Source organism: Notolabrus celidotus, chromosome 10 (assembly GCF_009762535.1).
Source record: "Notolabrus celidotus isolate fNotCel1 chromosome 10, fNotCel1.pri, whole genome shotgun sequence".
NCBI classification, from domain to species: domain Eukaryota; kingdom Metazoa; phylum Chordata; class Actinopteri; order Labriformes; family Labridae; genus Notolabrus; species Notolabrus celidotus.
In genome coordinates this window covers 5,011,771-5,038,179 of record NC_048281.1, presented here as the reverse complement: position 1 = coordinate 5,038,179, position 26,409 = coordinate 5,011,771, and the positions used below count along the sequence as shown (strand labels likewise).

At 40.8% G+C, this 26,409-nt stretch overlaps 2 protein-coding genes and 1 long non-coding RNA gene across 6 annotated transcripts; all 3 read right to left on the bottom strand.

Moving 5' to 3' along the window:
• Positions 1-2,369: 2,369 nt before the first annotated feature.
• On the bottom strand, positions 2,370-9,929 carry cryba2b (crystallin, beta A2b). 4 transcript variants are annotated; one of them, XM_034693677.1, is made up of 5 exons: positions 9,890-9,929; positions 4,512-4,700; positions 3,499-3,640; positions 3,022-3,164; positions 2,370-2,742 (listed from the first exon to the last, which is right to left on the bottom strand). In XM_034693677.1, the coding sequence occupies exons 2-5, from the start codon at positions 4,667-4,669 to the stop codon at positions 2,595-2,597; spliced, it is 591 nt and encodes a 196-aa protein (XP_034549568.1). In that variant the 5' UTR covers positions 4,670-4,700; positions 9,890-9,929; the 3' UTR covers positions 2,370-2,594. The 4 variants fall into 4 exon arrangements, with proteins under 4 accessions (XP_034549568.1, XP_034549566.1, XP_034549567.1 ...); XM_034693675.1 differs by lacking the exon at positions 9,890-9,929 and adding an exon at positions 5,334-5,409; XM_034693676.1 differs by lacking the exon at positions 9,890-9,929 and adding an exon at positions 5,099-5,184.
• Positions 9,930-14,060: 4,131 nt separating this feature from the next.
• LOC117820045 lies at positions 14,061-14,697 on the bottom strand. The gene is made up of 2 exons (XR_004632676.1): positions 14,524-14,697; positions 14,061-14,358 (listed from the first exon to the last, which is right to left on the bottom strand). It is a non-coding gene; the product is annotated as an uncharacterized LOC117820045 (long non-coding RNA).
• A 2,565-nt stretch (positions 14,698-17,262) lies between these two features.
• On the bottom strand, positions 17,263-25,534 carry umps (uridine monophosphate synthetase). Its single transcript, XM_034693673.1, has 10 exons — positions 25,293-25,534; positions 23,174-23,327; positions 22,609-22,733; positions 22,336-22,523; positions 22,159-22,250; positions 21,918-22,078; positions 21,717-21,834; positions 21,417-21,592; positions 21,214-21,328; positions 17,263-18,652 (listed from the first exon to the last, which is right to left on the bottom strand). The coding sequence occupies exons 1-10, from the start codon at positions 25,440-25,442 to the stop codon at positions 18,474-18,476; spliced, it is 1,458 nt and encodes a 485-aa protein (XP_034549564.1). The 5' UTR covers positions 25,443-25,534; the 3' UTR covers positions 17,263-18,473.
• Between the last annotated feature and the right edge of the window lie 875 nt (positions 25,535-26,409).

The following is a 26,409-nucleotide window of genomic DNA, read 5'->3' as shown; positions in this document are numbered from 1 at the left end:
TATGTACGAGTCGCAGGCAACTTAAAACAAGCCTCGAAAGCTAGATTGTATCCATTCAAAGGTTGATGTTTGGAGACATATAACCTCTGATCAGGGGTGAGAAGGAGGCGGAAAATCCACTAGCAGAGAGAAATACAAACACATCATAACTGAAAAACATCAGAAACACATCCATGAATGGTTTATCTGCTTTTTTCATTCATGTACATATGATTATTTTAGTTTTTTTGCAGACTGATTCATTAAGATTTTATAGAACAATAGAATTAATTCAGCATTTTTAAAGCATGCAATTTAGACTGAATCATGAATAATATCAATGCATGTTAACCCATGAAGTCCATTAGAATCAGCAGTTGTTGATGTGGTTTGTCTATAGTAAAGTAAGGTAAATATAAATTCTTGTCTATATAGCGATTTTGTATTACAACAGATGAAAGAAATGCAGGTAAAATAGCATGATGTTATTGGTTAACACATTCCTCTATCATAAAACCATCTGAAATTCACTCCTAGAGAGACCAGTCATACACATCCTATTTAACTGCAGGCATAAGCAAGGCTGAATGCAAAATGATAAGTATAAACCTTACCTCGGTGCTCTGAAATGTGCGCCCAAAGGACCTGAGTTTGGAACTAACTAGTCGACTTAAGTGTCACTCCTTTCTAAGCCTCTGTGCTGCTGCTTTAATCAGTCTGCAGAGGAATCTATATTTGAGAAAGGTGTGTGTGCATGGTTACACATTTATTAAAAGATCCTGGTTTTTTGGGTGTGGGACCATGAGCCGGTGCAGGCTTGTGGGTGTGTGTCACGGAATCCCACGTCCTGGACCAACAGGAGTGTGTGCGGAGGTAAACACACTCCAGGATCCCTCTGTGTAACTACTGGATAAACACGATGGTGTCACATTAGAATACACAAACAGATGCTAAGCTATGAGACTGTTGGGAGGTAGTTTTATGCAAAGTTGTAGAGGGAGACACAATCCATTGAAACAAAGGAAATGGACTACTTTACTAAAAAGATTTTGCTTTAATATTTCAGGAGTGTGCGTGGTTCAAATACTAAGGAACTTTTCTGTTCTTTGGTATTAGTGGTCTGCCTTACATTTGGCATCTACACCAGCAGCTTTAGGTGTTTTAAAGATACAGTAAGGGACTCATCGAGAAGAGGTTAAAAATGTGTTTAGATTAAACTCATCAATGAACCAAGATATTATATTTTGAACATGAACTCTATTACTGTGCCATGAGAACATCTGGTGATTTTGAGGTGGTTCATTCATAAATCATTACAAAAAAAGATGAATTGTTTAAAATCCGCCTCATCACTGAGTTGAACACTGGCCTGTTTTAGAAGGACGTTGATGTTTACAACATTCAAGATTTAGAATAAACATATATATGTTATACACATTATTATACAAAGAATAAAGACTGGGATTGTGAATGTATTAGATTCAATAGTATCACTGGCTTATGTTGGACACATTGCAAACTGGTTTTGTGAACCTGAGTGTCTTCATTTCAAAGTTGATCTGACTGAAAACGCCCTTCCGACAGTCAAAATACTCACACTGGGTTTAGTACTTATGGCTGCACATTTATCACACATTTATCTTTTATCAATGATTAAGAACCTTACATGTGTCAGTTGTCTCTCAGGGGACCTCTGCTGGCCTCTTCTGACTTGCTTATGGAACAGTTGGAATAGGGAAGGGCTACATGTGTGTATTGACGCTACAGAGCAGCTGCATGTCCTGTTTCTTTGTCAAACCATTAAAATTGTTAGAGTAAGTGTCCCTTCTTGAATTTTGCTGTTTAGTTCCTTTACCGTGTCAGATGTGTACTCATAAGCAAGCAGGAGAATTAAAATCCTAACTCGTGCATTTTTGAAAAACGACTGAAATCATTCTTTTTTTATAGATTTAAGATGTGTTTGTTGAATTCGTGACAGACAGTGCATGGATTCTAAATTTTCCAGTACCTCATTTGTTGTTTTTGCAAATTGTGACTGCAACAGTCAAAGAACAAATAATAGAAACAAGTGCAATCTTGTACTCTTGTTTATTGGAAAAAAAGAAAACAGTCTGACAGGAACAAAAGAACACACTCCAAAGCCTAACAGAGAGATTTAAATCAAATCTTCCCATCGATGCTCACTAAAAGTTTAAATGTTCTTCAAATGAATACAAAGCTAGAAACTATCCCTAATGACAGCCTGCTCTATGAAGCTCAAAATAAAAGGGCTCTGATTTTGAAATGCAAGTGATTGACAGCTGATTGGAGCCAATCATCGCTTTACTTTGAGTTATCTATATCAGATGATACTTTCCATTGTAAGGAAAAAGGAAAAAACAAACAGTGTCTAGTTTGGAAGAAAAGCCTTTATTTCCTATTTCAAGAACATGCCTAAGCATGGTAGTAGAAGTAGGTACTTAGTTTCCATAGAAGCAGAGCCACAGAGTGATAGAAAGAGTTTGTCCATCTACTGTGTCTGTGACAGCGGTCTGTCCAGGTTCAAAGTGAGGAAGAGGGGAGTCAGGGTGAGGGCTTTATTCTGTCAGGTGGGATCAGACAGGCACAGTGAAGGCTTACTGCTGGATCCTACGAATGGACTGCACCTGGTTGGTATGAGCCTGGGTGCTGAACTCGTTGTAGTTTCTGTACTCGCCTTGGTGTCTGTCTCTCTCCAGGATGTACTGGTAGCCACGGTAGCCAGGGAACTGGTAGGCCACCCAGCTGTAGAGAGGAGGAGGGGGGGTGAGTCAGGGTCAGATCAGATGATAACAAGCCCAGGAAAACTAGGGACTCCATAATTCAAATGACATGATGATTTGAAATAATACGTCCACGTTACAGTTAGTTAGAACAGGCTGACTTATCTTACAGACTGATTCTTCTGGATTCAGAGCAGAACGTTTGCAAATGTAGGAAATGATCACTTTGTGTTTTGAGTAAAATTATATTCACAAGGAACCGCGAGGCTGAGTAATGATTTGATGAAGAAGAGTGACTCACGCTCCTGAGTTGACTTTGATGGAGGGCACCTCCTTGCTGCACCAGCCCATGGCCTGTAGGGAGGGGTAGTCATCACACACCTCGAACTTACGGCCCTGGAAGTCCTCACACTCGTACAGGGTCACCTTACTGTCACTGTGGTTCTGCAGGAACAAGGAGAAGAAAACATGCCACAGTTGAGCAAGAGTGTAATTGATATAAATGTTTGAATGGGGATGGAGAGAGTGACACAACACTTTCAAGTATCGCAAAAAGACACTGCATTGTTTGTGCTTAAGCTGCTGGTAAAAGGCGTGCCATCTAATGCTGGAGGGGCTTGAGTAAATAGATCTAATAAGCTTATGACCAACACAAACAGAAGTTGGTATATACAAAGAGAGATGGATGTGGATGTGGAGGGATAGGTGTGCTTTGTATAAGTAAGCAGCAGATTTTGAAAAGAGCAAAAAGGATGAATTGAAGGATGGGGTCACTCACGGCGCACTTGATGGGTCTGAAAGAGAGCAAGTGCTCGGTTCTGTAGCTGCTGTTTCCACTCCAGGCCTCGTAGCGAGGATAGTCTCCCTTCTCCAGAATAAACTGCTGTCCCTGGAACTCTGGGTACTCATAACCCACCCAACTGGACAAAGAAAGAGGTAGAGGGGAGAGATGAGGAGGGGGAAGAGGGGGTGAAGGGGCGACATTTTGAGTTAAATCAAATAATGATTACATGAAACAATAAGCAACAATACTGTCACAGGCGTTTTTGTTAAACACAGCCCACATAAAGGGCATAAGTGAAATCAGCATGCAGCTTCTTTTGTCTCTGGGATCACAAAACAAACATTAAATACTGCTGCTCCAGCCTCCCACCCTGCTGCCGCTGCTGCTACTGCTGCTGCACCCGCTGCTCTTTATCTGATCACCAGTCAGTCAGCCAGCCATTCTGGCTCACAGCCAGCAGCTGCACACAGCCAACTCATATCGCAACCCGGTTACACTTGGATGCATGCTCACACGAATGCAAACAATACACGCCAAGTAATAATGCGGGCTGTAATTGATGGTTTTTGGTATCCTGCCCCTTCTCTTGTTGATGACAGTCTGTGCTCAAGTCATGTGTGCTTTAATCAGACTTTTTCAAGCAGATGAAATTATTATTGGACAAGGAGGAAATATGAGATTGTATTTGATGTTACTTATCTGTTTTTGACAGCAGTGAGGACCCAATATTTAGCATCTATTACTGTTTATGCAGTGAGGCATTCTTAAAGACTACATAGTAAAAGCTTTGTACAGTTAATTTGGACAGCCTTTTAGCAAAGATGTTAGGACTGGTAAAAACCAATCTTCCAAATATGTAAAAATACAGACCATGATCCAAACAGAGAACAAGACTCAGAAGAGGTCAAGAGGTCATTACATGTATGGAAATCACAGCTCATATAGATAGATGTTAAGACCAAAGGGATGAAGGGACAATGAAAAGAACACCAGCAGTGTAGACTTACGGTCCATTCTCAACCTTGATGGAACGGATCTTCTTGAATCCTCTCTCCATGATGCTCTGGCACTCCAGCATGAACTCACAGCGCTTTCCCTGGAAGTTCTCCTCCTCCCACACTGTGATCTTGAACTGGCCCATCTGCTCCATCTGTTGAGTGTTCATGGCTGCTTCTTCTCCCTTAAGGGGTTACTCCCTGACCAAGGCAGAGAGGTTTCAAAAAGAGATCAGTATAACTAGTGGAAAATAAAGCTTAAATCCAAAAAGATCTGCAAGTCCTGAGTAGGTACGATATCCTAAATGACAAGTGAGTGATTGACAGATGTCTTGAAATTAAACTGAACAGTTACAAAACACCGAATTTTAACCTGACAAACTATTATTGGGGTTTATTTCAATCAAGAACTGCAATCTTTGTGCTTTATCTCTAGAAAAAGAGCCATTTGATCGGCTGGGATGGCAAAAATTATGCTCAAGTTCCTTTCTCCTGATAAAACATCATTGCACATTTACTTTTAACATGTGTTTAAGGTCACTTTCCAAACTTGGAAGTGAGGATGTCCACTCATGTTTACCAGCCAAACACAAGCTCACCAGTACGGCATCATCTTGCCAGGTTTCCCTGTTAAAAGGGTGGCTGAGGTATAATCTAGTAAACCCTAAAAGCAGCCATATGTACCATTTCTTTGCTTCTGGGCAAATCAAATCAACATTAAAGTGCACCCACAGCTATCTCCCTATCATATACACCCTGGCTCCTACCTAGTGCACCTTGCTGTCCCCTTATTGCGGTTTCTTAGCTAAGTCTGAGGCGGTGTGTTATACTTACAGACGTACTGAGGTGGGACAGATCCAGTATAATCAATGTCGGGGAAGAGCCCCTCGTCTGTGTTTTTATAGGGCCGGGCCCCCTGGACCTGCGCCACTCCATTTGCCCAGCAGCCTTGCACACTCAGCAGCTGAGCAGGCCGGCTGAAAGGGGAGCATTAGCCTGGTGCTTTGTGGAGGCTCCAGAGCGCCATTGTCCTCAGAGCCCCAAACCGACTTAGTCATCAGTATGGCAGCCATGGTCACAGGCAACCTGACCCAAGACCATACAATGGTAACGCACTGACACAACAGTTTGATTGGGGTGGCAGGATAATAGACACATTCTGGGAGCTGATCCCCTCTCTCACTCTCCCTCTCTCTCTCTCTCTCTTTTCCTCTGCTGTAGGTAAACTGGAGCCGAAACTGGGGGTGGGAAAAGACCCTGAGGTATCCCAAATCGTGAGTATAGGGCTACCTGTTTCATCTCAAAGTTTCCTTATCTCTTTTCCAATAGTTTATGGTAAAAGAAAACTGAACCTTTTATTTCCTGACCAGAAATGATTAGTCCATACCTTCCTTGTAGACCCACATTTGGAAGTATGGGAATAATTTGGGCCATAGGAATGAGGGGCAAAGTTCCTCAAATGTACAAAACCCCAATAGCCTCATAGGATTCATGTTAGTGCATAATTATATTCTACAGAGTGACCAAATACACTGTGAAATGTCAAAAGGTTGAAAATAGAAATATTTAGTTTTAAGAAATAAGATATATTGCACTTCCAACCAGGTTTAAGTGTAAGGGGACACCAAATAAAGGCTTATAAGAGAGACATAATATCTTATATGACATTCTAAACCAAATACATTTGAGTCCAGTTTCTGTCATTGGTTTCATTTTAAATAGTCAAACTTAAACTGCAGAAAGCATGAATAATAATGAGTTAAATATGGACTTTATTAGACCCTATGATGTTAATTGGGAGTGATGCAATGGTTGTGTGTTTTTAATTTTAGCACTACTCTCACCCTATTACATTTGATGTCAGATTTGCCTTTGCCTCACTGTTACAGCTACACCCATGGACACCACCCACTCACATAAGTTTATTCTCCTAAACTATAGTGTGCAAATCATTTCCCTTTATGTTCTTCTGTTTTTTGACATAGTGTCTAGCCAAATTCAAGACAACACAAATCAAAATACTTATTCTTAGTATTCTCATATTAAATTATACAGGGAAATCACAATTGAAAGCACTACACAGCATCTGTACTGAGCCACACCTACAGGTTAAAATATTGCAGTAAAAGACACTTAATGTAGATTTAATCATGTTGAATACACCAGTAATAACAGTGGGGTGTCCAACAGGAACAGAGGGTTTTCAGAGGTGCACAGCATTTTCAGAATCATGCCTGATCACTGCTGACATCTAGTGGCAAAGAGGTTTATTGCATTATGTTTGATAGACTTGAAGCTGGCCTTTTAAACCCATGCTGCTTCAATGGTTGATTTTAAATTGGACTAAAATGAAGTTAAGATCATGATGAATCATCCTCAGATGTCTGTAACGATCAAGCTGCAATGAATGAACAGAAAAACGATGTAAATGTTTGGTGTGTGTGTGTGTGTGTGTGTGTGTGTGTGTGTGTTTGTGTGTGTGTGTGTGTGTGTGTGTGTGTGTGTGTGTGTGTGTGTGTGTGTGTGTGTGTGTGTGTTTCACCTATGGGCTAAGGGCAAGTGAAAGCTGTTTACTTGTGTGAACAGCTTTCTCATTGTTTTCCTTTAACCCGTTCATTGTTCTTCACTCTACATGTGTGTGTGTGTGTGTGTGTGTGTGTGTGTGTGTGTGTGTGTGTGTGTGTGTGTGTGTGTGTGTTTGTGTGTGTACGCATGCGTGTGTGTGCTTGTACATGTGTAAGTGTGTGTGTCTCACCCTGCTTCCCCCCACAGCAGGTGATGGCCAGGTGAAAGGAAAGGCTTGTATAGACACAGGTGTCACGTGTGTGTGTGCTTGCATGTGTGTGTGTGTGTGTGTGTGTGTGTGTGTGTGTGTGTGTGTGTGTGTGTGTGTGTGTGTGTGTGTGTGTGTGTTTGTGTGTGTGTGTGTGTGTGTGTGTGTGTGTGTGTGTGTGTGTGTGTGTGTGTGTGTGTGTGTGCATGCTTGTATACATGTGTCATTGCAGTGGGATACATAAGGAAGGTCTTTCATCCTCACAGGTCTGATAAAATGGATCAGCTGTAGATTCTACACACATACGCACAGATATTGGCAACACACAGAGACACACTCATTTCCCTGTTAAATGCAGCTGTTGGATTTGCATGTGTCGGGGACAGTGTAGTTCAATACAAAGCTTGTACAGTTCTACTTTGAATTCTTATCTTGCTGTATGAAAAATTACACCTGTACATCACACATCAACTGGTCCGCCCCATACAGGACTGAGGAAGAAAGTCCAGGATCACATGTTGAACAAGTTTTCCCACACCTAGATGAATTTTACTCAAAAGCTCATCTTGCATTGCAGGTTGTCTAATGCAAAACACAAGGGGTGGCGTTCATGTAAGGGTTACAAATAATACAGTATAATACATGGACGTAGCCTCAGTGATGTCACACATTTGTTTCTGACCGGTTTTTGAAGCCTATTGTTGGTGGACGCCATGTTGGAAAGCTGACTCAACCTAACTTTCGGTCAACCTAACTATACTCACAGAAGTAATGATAACAGCTACAGTGTGCCCACCTGTCAGTCAAGTCAGCCATGCCTCTAATTATGCTAAGCTCATAACCTTATTATCTTCTAAATTAATGAGTTATTAAAAAATCACCCTATAGTATGTGGGTTTAGAGAAATAAGCTATTCAGACCAAAATGGTTCTGTTGTATCAGGCTGTAAACATGTTTATCTTTACTGTAAAGACGAGTGTTTTAAATGGGTGTGTATGTGGTTTATGGTACTTCAGGAGCCAGCCCCAAGTGGACATTCTGGGAACTGCAGTTTCTAACGCTTCCGCACCAGCTGCAGTTCGAGGTTGCTGATTGATTCATACAAACTATGTTATAATACATTAGCCACTCAGGTATCAATGAAGTACCTTTACTGTGAAATATTACTGTGATATCATGTGGGCCAAAATGCCTTGCAGATCCCTCAGTGCAACCTACAGTATATTAAAACTAAGCTGAATCATATTCTTGCCTGAATTCAAAAGTAATAATCGCCTGGTATATGCAGATGATGAGAAGATTTAAATGAAGTCGAGGTTACAAAGAAGCATTTATTCTTGCAATTCTGAAGTGCAAGTCATTAAGCCTTTTTTCCTTCATTCTCAAAACATTTCAGCTTGAGACTTAAATAACAATATCCTGTACCTACATGATTATCAGACACTAGTAATACAGGCTGAGAGCTGCTCATCTTATCTGCCAAGACACTGTAATAATGTACCGCTTCAAATCCAGACCAAGCGGCAACCTCCGGTCTAAAAATATGAGTCCAATGTGGAAGTGCTAAAAACTGCAGTTCATCGAGGATCCGCTTGAGGCTGGCTCCAGAAGTACCGGAAACCACATACACACCAATTCAAAGAAGACGATCTTTACAGCAGAAATAAACATGTTTACAGCCTGGTTCAAAAAACGAGTGTAGTCTGGATAGCTCCTTTCTCTATCAGCACACACTGTACGGGGGTGATTTTTTTTTCTAACTAAGCAATTTCAAAGATATTTAGATTACGAGTCTTCCAATGAGAGGCACAGCTGACTTGATTGACAGGCGGGAACACTGTAGCTGTTGGCTAGGAGGCTCAAAGCCCGCCTCTTTATGTCACAATCACTCAACAGCAGCAATATGGCGCCGGCCGACGATTGGCCTCAAAACATCGCTTCAGAAACAGATGGGTGACATCACAGATACTACATCCACATTTTATACAGTCTATGATCCAGACACAACTTTCATTTTAACCACTATACATTTAAATAATTATTTTTGTTTCCTTCTTCAATCTAAGCTATCATCTTCTTTAGATTCTGTGTTAGAATGCCACTATGATCTTTAGTTTAGTTTTTTTCCCTTGTGTTTCATGCCTTGGTTCCTTTCCATGTCTATTCTGTTTTAAGTTATCCTATGTCTTCTTGTGTTTAGTGATCCATGTCTTGTGTTGTAGAACTTTATGTATTTTCTAGTGTTTCTTAGTTTAGTCTTGTTTCCAGTTTTATTTTGCAGTTTCCGATTGTTGTGTGTACAATCTAGTTTTACTTCCTGCCCTTGTGTGTTTCCCGCCCTTTTTGATTAACCTGACTAGTTTCACCTGTGTCCTTTGTTCCACACCTGTGTTAATGACTCTGTGGATTTAGTTGCTCTGTTTCTCTTGTCCTGGGTTGGATTATTGTACATCTCTCTTGTGTTCTTTTTGCGTTTTATTTGGATTTAATTCTTGGAGGTTTTGAGTTATTTTTGTTGGTACCTTTTGTTTAATAAAACCTCCTTCCACTATTTTTTCCCCCATGTGACAGGCTGCAGTCATGTCCATATTAGATGTTGTTTTTCGGAGGTTCATACCTGTAAATCGGTTGCAGGAAGTGAGATGGATTTTGTTTCCTGGGTCAGTGAGAGCTGGGACTTCATATTTGAATAGTCAGTGAACGCACCTGCACAGTCACACATACACATCCACTCAAACGTGTTTGCATGGAAGCACACACACACCAACACGTGACTTTTTTTCTTTACATGACACACATAAAGGCGCACAGTGACACACAGATTGCACTGAATAAATGACCCTCCTTCAGGTGGAAGGTTACCGTGGAGACTAATCCAGGTATGAGGGATGCGAGCAGGACATCTGCTCGTGCCGCCTCCACTTGTCCTCGTTGATCTCTGCACGGACAAACAAGCAGCTGGATTGACCTGCAGGAAAAACACTGAAGAGTACGATGTAGATTGTAACATTTTAAAGCTACTTTCAGTGTTGACATAGACCTATTCAAACTCTGTTAAAGTGTACTGACAGACACACACACACACACTGCATTTGCATTAAGGTGTACAAGCAGACATAATTAACACAAGAGGGATGATTTTTATGTAACTTTCTATCAGTTGTCCCTTCTCAAAATGAAAACAGCCTCTTGCTTTTGTTATTTTTCATCCTCAAAGCTAGTCCCGTTTTTTCCTATCATAAGATGTTTTGAATCACAAGGTATTAAACCAAAATTATCTTTCCTCATTGGGTCATAGAGCTCCTGTTTCAATCTAAAAAATGACTTTAATTCTCATCCTGATGCATTTATTCTAACATCTGAAAATTAGGGAGCAAAGGTAAGGATTAGGCAACCAGGGGAGGGACCCAGCCTCCAGCATTTGCATGACTCTTCATTATCGCTAACTGTCAGAGGAAGCAGCACACATCCTACAGGCACACACACCCACCTACACACAGACAGCCACACACACACAAACACGCTCACACACCGCCTCTGGGGAGCTCTTGTTTCACCGTGTACTGATAGCAGCCGACAGTTTAGCAGGCACCACAAATGTAATCATGTCCCTGCTGAGCAGATACAAACAGTAGTCTTAATGGTGATACTGTATATAGACCAGCAGAGTTCAAGGGGTCACAACCAAGGCAACAGAGGTCCGGGAATAAGAGGAGGCGAGGTTTGAGTTCATGATGGTTAAATCAAGCTTGATTTACTTTATTTTTATAGACCAACATGACAGATTTATTTTAACAGGCTTTTTTATACAGAGAGCACACTGTCTCTTTATCGTTGATAGGAAAGTTATGCAAATGGGCCGGGGAAACAAAGGGAACAAAGTTCAGGAAGAGCAAATGAGGAGACATAGATGCAACAGATGAATCCAAAATAATACAATGTTAAAACCCCCTTCCTAAACCTTAACAATGTGTGTGTGTGTGTGTGTGTGTGTGTGTGTGTGTGTGTGTGTGTGTGTGTGTGTGTGTGTGTGTGTGTGTGTGTGTGTGTGTGTGTGTGTGTGTGTGTGTGTGTGTGTGTGTGTGTTTGTGTATGCTTAATCTTTGCACATTGAGCTTAACTATACTTGAAACATGCAAAAAAAATAGCTTCTGTTAATAATTCAATAACTCAATAAGTCAAATCAGCCCCCATAGGATGCTAGAAAGTAGGTTTGGGTTTGGGATATCAACCAGCAAAGAGCCTATAGCAGAAGAAATAAAAACAGGACTTAAGCTGAGTACATAGTGTATGCTGATGGACACCCGAATTTCACCTGTCGGGGATGAATGAAGTATCTATCTATCTATCTATCTATCTATCTATCTATCTATCTATCTATCTATCTATCTATCTATCTATCTATCTATCTATCTATCTATCTGTCTGTCTCTGTCTGTCTGTCTGTCTGTCTGTCTGTCTGTCTATCTATCTATCTATCTATATATATATATGTATATATCTACATGCTATGTAATTAACTTATTCATATTGCACACATCTGGATTTTATTTCAACCTATTTTCACATAATTTGGACAAACATGTAGGGTTTTGTGTATCCTTAAGAATGTATAGAGCAACAATGTGTAAAAAGTTTTGCAGTGAAGGGCTTAAATATTTATTTATAAAACAAAGGACTTCAACACACACATTATCTGGCTTCTTTGTGAGCTCTTCATGTTTCATTGGAAAGTCACCATGTGAAACACATCTTCATTTAGTGTTTTTCAAAACTAAGACCAATCTCTAAGACAGTCATCTGCACTAAGATGGATCTCTCCACTCGTGCACTTTAGTTTTTAAAATAACAAAGCCTCTGGCCAGCTTCCGCGTTGAATCCTAAACAAATTACCTGTGTGCTCATGCTGCTCCTGGAGCTGGTAGGGAAGGGTGTAGCAACAACAGCAGGACCAGTTGGGACTGTCAGTTTAAATTGGGGCAAGGTAACCAGGATACTGAGGAGTGTGAGCCTTCCCTTCATCTGGCTTTAAACAAATATTGACAAGAGCTCCAAGCAGAGGCAAATAGGCTCTCAGGTAAAGAATGACATGTAGGAAGGACTCCCGCACATAATGACTCTTGTAAGGTGATGACACCTGCGTAGGACATGCACTGGGGATTCACTGGAGAACAGAAGCAGTACATCTAAATAAAACCTGAGCATGAGCAATTTCACTGAGAAATGCAACTGAATAAGACTACATAATCAGAAATTACACTTTAATCATGCACCAAGATTGCAAATCTTGAAATGCAATGCATCATTACATGAAAATGTGTGTTTCATTTTTGGATAAAGTGTGCCTGTAGGATTCATAATTTTCAACTCTTAAAACTGAACTCATGATGCTTTAATTGTGTAATTCCGGTTTGGGTAGTCTGTAACAATGTGTGCGTTCAGGTTACTTTTGGACTGAATGTTGTTCTGGATGTTTATTTTCCCCTGAAGAAAGAACTGTCCAAATGCTGCTTGTCATCGCTGCTGTTAAATTAAGTTATCTGTTTGACGTTTACTTCTTACAAATGTACAGCAGAGTAGAGTATTTGTAACACTGGCCTTGTCAGTTGTGTGTGTTTTTCATCAGATAGATGTATGGTAACACCTTTGTTACACCTGTGTACATTTAAGCAGTGCACTTAAACACTAGAAGGCAGATACTCTTTTACAGAAGTAACAGCCAAAGGTTCAAGCAGTTCAATCGTCTAAATTCTGCATCATGGCATCCAGATGACAGATGGCCCTTATCAGATGTCTGGTGAGTGTGGTTAATGTTTAGTTAATGATTAACATAACCCTCCATTAAGCCTATCTCTGTGCTCCCTGTTGCCACCCTGAGGCCTCAGGTCATGACGTAGGAGATGGACAGTAATGAATAAGCCCCCAGTGGAAAATACATGCTGTCATCATGAATAGGCCGTTAGGAAAATGATTATCAAATAAAAGCCAAAGGGAGATACGACGATTATCACCCCAATCATTGTAAATGTCGACCTTTTCAGATATGATATGCAGGGTCAATTCAGGCAGGTGCATAAAGGAAGGTAAGCTACTATCACTAACTGAAAGGTAAACAGTAAGTGGCCACCAGTTGGTCACTTTACCACTATCAGTTACAGTTTATCAGCAGTTACATTGTCTCATTTGCAGCATTATTCCTGGCTTGAACATGCAGGTGTGTCTGTTAAAAGCGAGCAGGTTTTACATGATCATATTCATTTTTTGAAAGGTCTGGATCAACAACCTTGCTTTTCTGTTTCAGTTAAAAAAAAAAGAAAACACATGTTGGATAGAGGATAAAACATTTAATCTAAAGACTTCTTGCCACCTTTATCGCCAGTCAGAGCAGTTTTAGTTTGCCTGCTATAACCTTTCTTTTCTTTTTCTCCAAATAAATTAACCAATAATGTTTGACTACATTATATATCTTTTCCAATGAGACATGCAAATTATTTTGCAAGACTTTTTCAATCATCGTCTGGATAAAGGAAGTTGTCAGCCAACAAGTTTTCAGAAGCTGACATTGCTTTCTTTAGAGAATGGCCTGCAGCCAGCTGTATGCAAATAAGGCCATCTAAACAGCAAGCTACTCTGTACACCTGGTGCTTCAGTTACTGAAACTATGTCGGTTTTAGTCGTTGAGATAGAGCAGAGGTCCAAGCGTCTGATGTCTTGTGCATATGTTTTGGCTATATGCTGCAGACTGGCTGCAACACGAGGCCCTCCAATTTGATGCCAAACAAACAAACCAAATTTAAAACAACTTTACTTCAGTCAGAGTCTTAACTGCGGATTGACATTGTCAACAACAGTGATGCAGCGGGGATGCCCCCATAACGAAAAAACAAAGTTTGCGTCTTTTCCAGTTGCCAACCCGTACCTGCATAACGCGAGCCGAACGAACAAAACTTCATCTTCAGGTATTGTGCGTGAGGCTCAACGTGAAGCAAATACAGACATGAAAAAGGCGCAACAAAAAGTAATGATGATCCGAGTGAGAGACAGACAATGGGCGCGTAACAGCTGGCTCCTGTGTCTTCAGGTATCCTGTAGAGAGAGATTTGGAAAAGTTAAAATACAAATAAATTTGACATCACTGTACAGACAAAGAATAGTCTGAATGATAAAAGTAACAGAGGAACCTTAAAAACAACCTACCTTTATTAGAAGTTAAGGATAGAGGCCAAATGCGCGTGCTTGGGAAGGACTCACCTTTTACGCGCACTGAACGTGTGTGCCGTTTGTGACAGGTATACACCTTTTATACCTCCAGTCTCTCTCTCTGTCTCTCCGTCTCTCTCTCCACCCCTTACGTTTTTCTCCACGCCTCATGGATGAAAACGACAGAGAGGATCCTCAGGGCGAGCACAGACACCTGTCGCACGGTGCGTTGATCTGATCCAATATTGACACAAGGGGGAGGGGCTCGTGAGTGTGTGCTGGACACACACACAAAAACGAAATTAGTTATTCTCACCAACGCTTTTTCTCCGTCCAGAACGCCCTCCCTCATTCACCTCCTCCTCCTCCACCTCCTCTGTGCCAGGCAACGTGTTTAACCTTTGTGCCTGCGTTGATCTTTAAAAAGGCGCATTGTAACGTCGCTACCTGCCGACTCAATTTGCCCCAGTCAGCGCCCGTTAGGGCATCATTTCCATAACATATGCCTTGCAAATGACTTGTGCTGCTGGGTGGCTCACCCTGCCTTACAACTTTGGAAAAAAGTCTTGTTTGATAGCCCTCCAGGAGTTTTCAAGGGAAGTAGTTATGCTGGGTTCAAACTAGATTCGATTCTAAAGGAACAATCCAGCATGAGATCCTTAGACAGAAAGAAACACTGATGTGGACTGTTCTAAATGTGTGCATACATCCCTCAAGCATGATACCAAAGAAAGACTTGTTTTAAAAACAATTTAGGTGACATCACTTATGTCTCAAACGTCTACACCTTTAAATTAAAGGGATAGTCCTCCAAGTTGATGTATAGTAATATATTGATAATATGACTCATTTTATCAAAAGATGCAAACCCATGATATTCTCATTTTTGTTAAATTAGGCCTGAGACTGACACAAAACCATATAGTTTCACTGAATTGAATTACATTTTCACTTGAGTCAAAAATATTGACCGTCTGATGGATACAAGTTCAAGCTACTAGCATTTAAATATGTTAAAGTTGCATATACAAAAAAAACATTGACAAACTGCTCATTCCTGCTTTGAAATGTGGAGTAAAACATGCAACAGTTTAGTAGATTAACACCTGTACACAGACGTGTATATGGTATTTCTCAGTTGCTAAAACACCTTTCTTGACATCCACCACGCTTTTCTCAACACTATAAACACAAAACCCTATTTTCAAACTACATTCACCAAACCTCTGACTCTTACTTCAAAACCAAACCATGTTGTCAGAACATACCCAGAGTCAATCAGAATTAAAAACAATACTGAGCAGTCATTACACACTACATCAGGGGTGTCAAACTCATTTCAGTTCAGGGGCCACACACAGCCCAAGTTGATCTGAAGTGGGCCGGACCAGTAAAATCATAACATAATAACCTATAAATAACGACAACTTTAAATTTTTCCCTTTGTTTTAGTGCAAAATAGTACAAGTATGTGCTGAAAATGTAATCAACTATCTTTCTACAAAAACAGTTCTCCATGATGAGTCTCATAGTGGGGCAGAACATTTTACTCTTTAAGCACTGAAACCTGCTGCAAACACACCAAACAAGTTATCAATTCACCTGACACACAGAGTGTCATTTTTACTGCAAAAGAACAGAGAAATTATAATAATGAAGAAGGTAAAGTTGGCTATCCTGGACCCCTCAGCTCCGAAAGGAACTGTTTGCTTGCTGGACAGTGTTGTATGCAGGGGTGTTGTGCTAGTGTTAGTAGTTAGTGGATCATCTTATAGTGCTCTAAAAAGACTTAATGAATCTCAACCGGATTATGCAAACAGCAAGTCATCTATTTTCTCACTTTGAGGAAAAAGTCCCGGGAAAAAGTGCTGTTCAGGTGCGCTCCATCAGCACTATGATTGTATGCGACCCTCAGAGGACAAATTTAAAATAGTAGTTACTTTCATTGAAATTTGCAGTTAATGTCTAATCTGTAATTTTTTCACTTTGCAAAGTCGTTCTGTGGGCCGGATTGCAACCTCTGGCGGGCCGGTTTTGGCCCGCGGGCTGCATGTTTGACACCCCTGCACTACATCAACACACTGAAAACACAATGCTCAGGACATGAAGCTGTAGGAATCATGTTTATTGTTCACAGGAGGCTAAAAAAAAATCTTTGAATGTAGCACCTGTATGTAACAATAAAGTGAAAATAAATACAAATGAGAAGAACATGGTCAATCACAGTAGCTCGGATTTCATCAGAAGTTACTGTTGTTTGTCTTTCTTGTCTTCTTCCTCCTCAACCACCTCTTACACACGCTCTTCCTCTGCCTCTCTGATTATTTCTGTCCATTGTTCAACCTTCAACAACCAGTGCTCTCTGAACTGGCTTACATTGGTTTCCTCACATCATTAGCCACAAGTGTGATCAGTTTTGAGTGGTTGTGTTTAAGCTGTGACACCTGTGCTTTAAATGTGTTTCACTTTTGCTACCTGTGCTTATCATTATGTAACACAAGTGCATCACAGTGCAACATGTGTTTTAGTGAGTGAGAATGTGTTTGAAGTTGTGTCTAACAGGTGAAAAAAGTGACAAAAGAGTGACTGATTCAATACATGGGTTCAGGCCGCTAAGGAATCTTGTTCAGACAGAGTTTAGTGTTTTAGCAATTGAGAAATACTGTAATATGTGCTGTTAGTAGCTATACAGTAGTATATAAAGGAAGAGACAGTTTTTAACTGTTCACAAACACAGAGGAAAACATATTTTATAAGATTTATTGAAGTATTTATTCTCATGACAAAAAATACATGTCCCATTTATTTTATTACTCAAAAATGGAAAATACATGGAGGGAAAGAAAGACAAGTCTGCGGTTAGAGAACACCAAACAGAATACTTTCAGTAATGCTGCAGTGTTTATTTCTGACTGTTCCTACAAGGAGGTGTCACAAACCAAATATAATTGTCTATCTAAACACAAGGTATTCATACTGTGTCTTTTATAAGTGAGGTGATTGAAGTGGAAAAGGCTGGCTCGCTCACATCACTAGTTATTCCACATCATGACTCAGTGAGTATATCCCTTTGGAATTGTTTCTCAACACAGTATTTATTATTTTGAATGAAACTATATGGACGGTAGACATTGGACTACAGGAGGACAGTCATGACTAAATGTGCAACAACCTAAAATATCTGAGTGGTTTTAACACCAACTGTAGAGTTCTCCAGCTGAAAATCAACCTCAAACCGTAACATCCTCTTCAGGTCGCTGCAAACGATCAAGCAAAGAAAAAGCCATCAGTCTTTTGTTGACCCAAAGTTCATTTTGTAAACAAGAAATGGCCTGAATTCAAATCCACAACACAACAAGTAAACAAAACCAGTCACACCCTCTTCTTTGTAATAAAGATCTCAGTCTGATGTTCCAGAGATGATACAAAAGCATGCATAGGAATGGTTCTTTAATCAACAAAGCTCCATCTACACAGGAAGTAGAAGGTACCATCCATTTCTGCTTATACCATTAAACCCATTTATGACTTTTGAAGTTTATAAGCCATGTCACACTCAACAAAAATAAAACTATCTATATAATTCATTATGTATGTTAAACTTGGCATGGTGAGGAAGAAAACCGAAATACTGAATCCTTTTCCCCAAAATTTTAAAACCTGGTTATAGCACCACAGCAGCTGGGTATACAGGAAGGAGTCATTATATCAAAGCAGCTTTATAACAGGATAGAATCAGAAGCCCATATTTACATGTTATCGGCTCAGTCTCCAGATACCACGTACAAACGTCAGTAAATGTTTGTGTGTTTGTGTGGTAACACTTGTGCGTACAGATGTGGCATTGTAATGTCTCTGTTTGTGTTTACGTATACTCCTATGTGCACACTGGGGTTCCTCCTGAAATTAAAGCATATATCCAGTTTTTTTCACAGAGCTTCTCATCAGTGTAAGGTAAAAGAAACATTTTGAAATTCAACCAGGTGACAAACAACTCGCTCCTATTGGTCGGTCTTGCTCAGTCTTCTGGTGTAAGCCTCCCAGCCTGACTTTCTGTATGACTCAGCAGCCTTCAGCCTATCAGGAGCCTCCAAGATGCCTCGGCCAACGATGATGACATCAGAGCCTTTGTTGAAGAGGACGTCCTCTGGAGTGGTGTACTGCTGGCCCAACACATCACCTGTAGGAGAGGAAGGAACAGGTGATGAGAGAGATACATGGGGGAGGAGAAGGACTACTGATAGCGCGCAAAGCAAAGCAATATTGTTTGTCCAATAGCTCCTCCCTGTGTTCAAGATGAGTCATAGCATCAACTGGAGGAGAAACCTCACAGAACTGGACAGTATTTGTGTTGTATCCAAACTGTGACCTGCTTATAGTTGCCAAGGCTCTTGCAGTATGGTGGATTTGAAAGAAAACTATAACCATGAGGTTATGCAACTTTTCTGAAGCGCTGTTTTGAAGCTAATCGTCGGCGGGAGCCATATTGGAAATGCTGAAGGCAACCTAACTTCTGTTGTGCTAGTGTGAGGTAAAGAGGCGGGCTTTGAGCCTCATCGCCAACAGCTACAGTGTTCCCGCCTGTCAGTCAAGTCAGTCATAACCTGCTGCTCCTGATGCTTCTGTTGGGTAACTGTTAATGAACCCTAACCCTACCTGGAAACAAAGAAAGGCAGAAAACTAATGAAACATTTTTTATTAGGAAGGGTTTCTTTCAAATTGATATACTATGTGTGAATATATTTTTACAATAGTGGGTAAAATATTCTTTTTTTGATTACTAAAAAAACAAAAACATTCTAGATGAGATCTCCCTCCCTACCACTTAGTGTGCACCCAGGGGGTGCTCACCCCAACTTTAGGAATCACTGTTTTTGGGGAAGCTTTCTGAACTTTATTCGGTAGGACAGCTGAAGAGAGACTGTGACAAACCAGAGGAAACTGCCCCTCCAATTAAACACAGAGGGCAATACTGCAAACTCGGGCTGGGGGAGGTGATGGAGGGGATCTATCTCCCAGTGCAGGAGTGTTAATTTCGTTAGCCAAAATTAAGGGATGTCTGTTTGCTATTTGAACTTTTTGCCGCTATAACTGTAAAGAGCTCAGCGCCTACAGCTTTTTATTTATTATTTATTTTTTAAAGTTTGGTGAAACATCAGACACATCTGGTAAGTTTTTATCAACTCCCTGTCCAGATGCAGATGCATTTCAGAGTGCAGTGAACCGGCCATCTGTCCAGTGCACCTGTCACTGCAGGTACATTCAGGGACCGTCGTAAAAGTGCAATACAGCCCTGTATTTTGTGTTACAGGGCAAAAAAATGCCATGAGAATCAAAATACAGTCACAGTGGTGACATCAAGAATGTTTTCTTTTCACTTTTTAGCAGGGACAGGCTGAATTATTTAACTTTATTACACAGGCAAAAGTGTTTTAAGAGTGAAATGTTGATGATTTTAACACTTGGTATAACCCTGTTACCAATATCTGATCGACTACATGAATTATTTAAAGACAGAAAATGTTTTAGCAAAACTCAAAGACTAAAATGTGACTAAAACTAACAGGCATTGTTGTCTTTTAGACATGGGCTGTTTTCCAAACGGCCTGCTACATACTACCTACGAATGAAGTAAGCAGTAGGTACTGCCTCCTACATACTGCGGTTGAATTTAGCATGTATGACCGTTCTGTTGGGTTTGGACTGCAGTATGCTGAGCCAGATGTCACTGGATTTCCAGTTTCATAAAGCAGCTGATAGAGAAACTCCTTCTTTAGCATCACTTATGATTTAAAAAGTTAAGAAGTGGTTTATATGGAATTTAATAATTTTCACAGCACTTAAAAACTGAGTTCTCTCGTCAAAAAAGAAGAAAAAAGAAAAAGCGGAACGAGCGCTGTGCATTGTGGGAAACTGTACATGAGGCAGACTGGTCCGATGTATACTGTGAAATTTTCCCGAATCAGTAGACATCTGGGGAGTTTTGGCATACTGCAGATTTTGCTCTTGTTCACATACTACATACTGAATTTTGGCCAAATCAGTATGTACTGCTAGTTATTTGGCGGTTTCAAAAACAGCCTAAATCTAAAATAGCTGCCAAAATGAACACTGCAGTGCAGGTGTTGCAGCCAATCAGGTAATCATAGCACAGGTTACTTAAGGAGCTCCCCCACAGCCTGGGAAGGGAATTCTCAGCAGGAGCTCATGCAGCAGGGTCACACAGTGGTTTGTCTAATAACCACCAGCAACTGGAAACCAGACCTGTTAAGTTAGCCAAAAGCTCAGTGCTCTCTCTGCTTTACCCACAGGACTGTGGTACAGCCTCTCTCTGATTGTGGACCTATGTTGAAGATCCTGAACAGGAAGAATCCTTGGATCAAGTCCCTCCCTTCTCCCTTCACAGTTATAAGATCTCTTTAATTTTGCTGACAATCTGTCTTTGGCTTTCTATCTTATTGTGAGTTTTTCATATCATTACCCCTTGTAGCCACAAGACATAGAATGCGGGGACCAGAGAGTGGGGGAAGACATGCAACAAAAGGGCTGTGGCCTGAAGCCAAACCAGCGACCACTGCTATGAGGACCACAGCTTCTGTGTATATGGGCCTGCTGTAACCTCTAAGCCAAACCAACGCCCAGTCATAGATACCTTTTAATAATGTTTACGAACATGTCTAAACTTTCTTGGAAAGAAAATGACCAAACATGCAAAGAAGTGCAAAGTGCTGTGAAAAGTACCTCCAGCCTGTATCTGCACCCCAGGGGTCATATGAATGAACTCCGGCCTCTTTGAGATCTTGGAGCCACAGATAAACCCGATCACAAAGTCTGTGTGCTCCTCCGCCATCTTCAGCTGTAAACACAGATAACAGGGATTAACAACGGGACAGTGTAAAACTATAAACATGTAGTGAGCTCAGACAATAGAGAAACATGCTCACCACGGCCTTTGTGTACTCTCCAGTAGCTAGAGAGCCCTGGGAGCTCATCTCTCCTATGAGCAAACAACCTCGGCCCATAGGCTTCCCTACAGCGCTGAGACCCTTCACGACACCCGGCCCCGGCACCGCATGAGCATTGACTATGTGGGACCAAGATGAGATCTGGTACAAGCCACCTGAGGAATGAAGAAATAGGAACACATTTCTTTAAAATTGAAGCTGTTAACTGACACTAGCCATCTCCAGGATTGAAATAAGGAAGGGAAGACAAACACAACAATATGCTACGTCCCCTTTTACCTTCATACTGATGCTTCACTGTGTTCCCAATGTCAGCAAATTTTCGATCCTCAAATATGAGGAAGTTGTGTTTCTCAGCCAAAGCCTGCAGTTTCTGGTTGAAGGCCTCTGTGTAGTCCTGTTGGCAGACATCAAACCAGCATGAGGAGATTTGATCTGACACTATTCTTGTTGTAAAATACATACAGGCTTCACACCGACCTTTAAAATATCTACATGGGTCTTCAGCATGCACATTTTTGGGCCTAGAGAGTCTGCCAGCTTAAGGAGCTCCTCGCTGCTTGTCACATCGGCAGACACACACAGGTTGGACTCTTTCTCCTCCATGATCTTTAAAAGCTTTGATGCTAAAGGGTGAACATCTGGTGACAAAAAAACAGTACAATTAAAAAAAAACAACAACGACAAATCCACTTTTGATCATGTGACCATGACCACATACCTGGTAGTTTGGCTCTGTCTCCATAGCTCAGCTCTGTCTCTAGACGTTGCTTCTTCGTGGCTGAAACTCCATTGCCGTTCTCCTTTTTGGAGCTAAAAGAGGAACATTTAAAGTCATACTAAGTAGGTGATACATGCACATTTACATGCACATTAACAATGTGACTTTAAACTGTACCTGAAAGTGTTATTGTCCAAGATGAACTTGCGGACACTCTGGGCGGTTTGGGCGTCAATGCGTTCAGCTGCCAGCAGCACATTGAGCAGCTTAAACATGGAGATGATCGGATGGAGTTTGATTCCCTGAGAAGCTAACATCGCTACGCCACCTTGCTCTCTGTCCATCAGGACTACAGCATCTGTCACCTTGAAGAAATTACAAGGATTACAAACAATCACCCAAACGAAAAGAATCCCTGTGAAATAATCATCCCTGCTGCAACCACTGTACCTTCAGTCCTCCTGCGTAGAGCACTTCAGCAGTCTCCAGGATGCTGGTGCCACTGGTCACTGTGTCTTCAATGATCAGACATGTATCCCCCTCTTGGAATGAACCCTCCACCAGACGCTTGGTTCCTAACAGGGTTAAAAGAAGAGCGCCATGAGTCCATATAGTGGAAACTTTCAATTTGATTCAAGGCCATAACTAAGTCATCTTACAGTGGAGCATATGTGCTATCCCAAGACAAAAGTAGGTGCATTAGGAGGCGTTTGAAAGTTGAGTAAATAGTATAATACCTGCTTTATGGTCAATGAAAGAGATGCTATCAAACTGCACTATCAGTTAACATTCACGTCCATAGAGAGAAGCATCATACTTCTAACAGGTAGCATGATCGGTGAGGATCATAGTGGATAAAAATCTTGTCATATTTGATGAGGTTTTTTTGTCCTCCTTGAGATTTAAAATAATGTGTTACAACATTTGAAAGCTTAAGTCAGAAAACAAATGTTGCAACCCTAAAACAAAAGGCCATTGTTGTGTTTTCTTAGCTCTAAAGCTTCTTGCCACCCACCATAGTCCTTGGCCTCCTTCCTTCTGATAAGCATAGGTAGCTCATTTCTTGAACAGATGATTGTGGCCAAAGGCAGAGCTGTGTATGGAACCCCACACACATTGTCGAACTGCAGCCCCTCTTCTTGCACACGCTGGTAGATGAGACTTGAAACCTTTAACGAAAGCAAAAGTTGTAAAAAGTCCGACAAAGAAAAGAGGTCAGATGGTGCTGTGGCAGTGGTGTATGTGTTGGCTGCATCACAAAACAAGGCACACAGATTTCCTGAGTACCCCAATTCACCCATACAGTACATAGTCCCTATCCTATGGAGCTATTACTGTTGAAAAAGTATTTGTAAATGTGCATTATGATGCACAAATGCATACACACATCTACAAGTATGTAGGAAGGAAGGCCGCGATGGATCATCCTCCGCCTGCTGTAAGCACAAGTTTGTGGTTTTGAATCAGGTTTCAGTGGTAGTATCACCTGTCTGTAAAAGTAAACTTAAAACAACGTAATATTGGGTGAATGTTAAAATTGTATGCTGGTTCAGTTGTTTCGGTCCAGCAGCTGTCGCCTGTGAGCCTGAGTTCAGGGCACTGAAACAGTCGCCTCACACAGGTGTGTTTTTACCATAGACTGTATAAAATATGGACGTAGTATCCGTGACGTCACCTATCTGTTCCTGAGAGCTGTTTTGAAGCCAATCGACGGCAGCAGCCATATTGAAAAAGCGGAACTCAACCAGGCAGAGTGTGACGACCTGGAGTCATGTCAGTCATGTCCTTATTTGGGCAAAAACTTGGAATCTCAATATCTTCTGAACCGTCATGTTAGAAAAAAAATTGCCCCCCGTACAGTGTGTGCCATTAGAGAGATTAGCTTCGTAGGGCCAAGCCGTTTTTTGAACCAGGCTGTAAACATGTTTATTAATGCTGCAAAGATCGTCTTTTTCTCATTCATGTCTATGTGGTTTCTGGTGTTTCTGCAGCCAGCCTCAAGTGGATTCTCGATGTATTGCAGTTTATAACACTTCTGCATGGGCTTCATCGTTTGAGACCGGAGGTTGCCGCTTGGCTTTTACGCATTTGTGGATCACACACGACAGAACTGTCGCAAAAGTCACGTGTAGACAGACAGCCAATGAGAGGAACGCCTCAGTTGTAAGCGAGGACTAGTGTGTGTTTTTAGATCATTGCTAACAACACTTAGACTTTAAGAGAGTCATCACTAGTATGCATTTTTCACTGATACATTTACAGATCTGTGTACAGGTTTGTGGATTCATGTACACATTTGTGAATATGTTTACATATTTGTAGATCTGTGTGTGTGCATTTGTGAATCAGTTCATGCATTTGTGAATCATAATTCAAATTTACAAATACTTTTGCAACAATAATAGTTCCATACTATCCCTCCATGCATGTGGAGTTTGAACATTTCCATGACAGATCTCTTTAAACTTTGTAGATCTTCAATTTTATCAACACAATGTCAGATGTTGATGTCATGGAGTGGACTGGTTCAAACATAGTTCTCCATGTTTTCCCTGAGAGCTGGGACAAAATAACGATACAGCAATATATCGTCATCATGCTACAATTATTGCATCTCCAGCCCCAATTATTTATGCTACCGAGTCTCTACTTGATGACATGACAATTACATCATCAATGCATCAACATACAGGTGTCTTGCAATTAGATAATTATCGAATAACCGCTGTATGGCGATATTATTGTTATCGTAGCAATGAATCAGGTATTGTATGGCATCATGAGTTACTATGCCTTTCCTCCCTCTAATTATGCCTATTTATTTGTAAGACTGAAAACCTAAAGTTGCATGAACTCATCATAAGTCAATAGCAGACAGATTATTTCTGTGTTTTTTCAAGAACTACTAAAGGTGTATGTTTAACTACAATCTTAAATATTGATGAATGTTCAGAAGGTGTCAAACACCCACGTGTGCAGTAGTATCTCAGTACTTCAGCACGAGGGTCAGAGGCATTCAAATAAGATGTTTACCACACTTTGATTGTACGTAAAGTAGCAACAGACTTTAACATAGTTTAAAGTGTATCATTAAGAGTTGTTATTCTGCCCTGGGCTCGGTAACACGTGCTGACCTGGTTCATGAGCGCTGGGTGGGACACGAGCACTCTCAGGTCGATGTAAATAGGAGTCATCATTCCGGTCTTTAGCTTGTACTCTCCAAACTTCACCGCGTCCACATCGTGCAGCTTCAGGATCAAACTGTCGATTGAATCGTTGTCCATCTTCTTGAGTGTTCTGAGGGTTTTAGCAGCAGTTTACTGGAACTTGTGTCTCACTCACTCACTACTTCCTGAGCGGCAGAAACAAACACACTTCCGTTCCGGTTTCTTCAAAATAAAAGCACCGTAAATAAAATATATACAGTGGATAGCTAAAGTCTTCACACCCTATTTTATACAGTCTATGGTTAAAATGCCAGGTTTTGTGATGTAAAAAAATGAGACCAAGATAAATCATGTCAGACCTTTTTCCATGTTTAATGTGACCTGTAACGTTAACAATTCAATTTTTAAAAAAAGTTAAAATCTTTTAGGGGGAAGAATAAAAAATAAAAAATAAAATAATGTGGTTGCATAAGTGTACACACCCTCTTATAACTGTGGATGTGGCTGTGTTCAGAATAAAAAATCACATTCAAACTCATGACAAATAGTAGTCAGTATACACCTGTCATAATTTAAAGTGACTTTGATTAATCCCAATAAAGATCAGCTGTTCTAGGAGGATTTTCATCACATGTCCTCAGTCCATCTTACAGCAAAAGCCATGGTCCACAGAGAGCTTCCAAAGCATCAGAGGGATCTCATTGTTGAAAGGTATCAGTCAGGAGAAGGGTACAAACATGTTCCAAGGCATTAGATATACCATGGACCACAGTGAAGACTGTCATCATCAAGTGGAGAAAATATGGAACAACACTGACATTACCAAGAACTGGACATCCCTCCAAAACTGATGAAAAGACCAGAAGAAAACTGGTCAAGGAGGCTTCCAAGAGGTCTACAGCAACATTAAAGGAGCTGCAGGGATTTCTGACTGGTACTGGCTGTGTACTACATGTGACAACATCTCTCCTATTCTTCATATGTTTCTGCTATGGGTAGGGTGGCAAGACGGAAGACTTTTCTTATGAAGAAAAACATCCAAGCTTGACAACATGTTTCAAAAACATACATGAAGTCTCCCAAA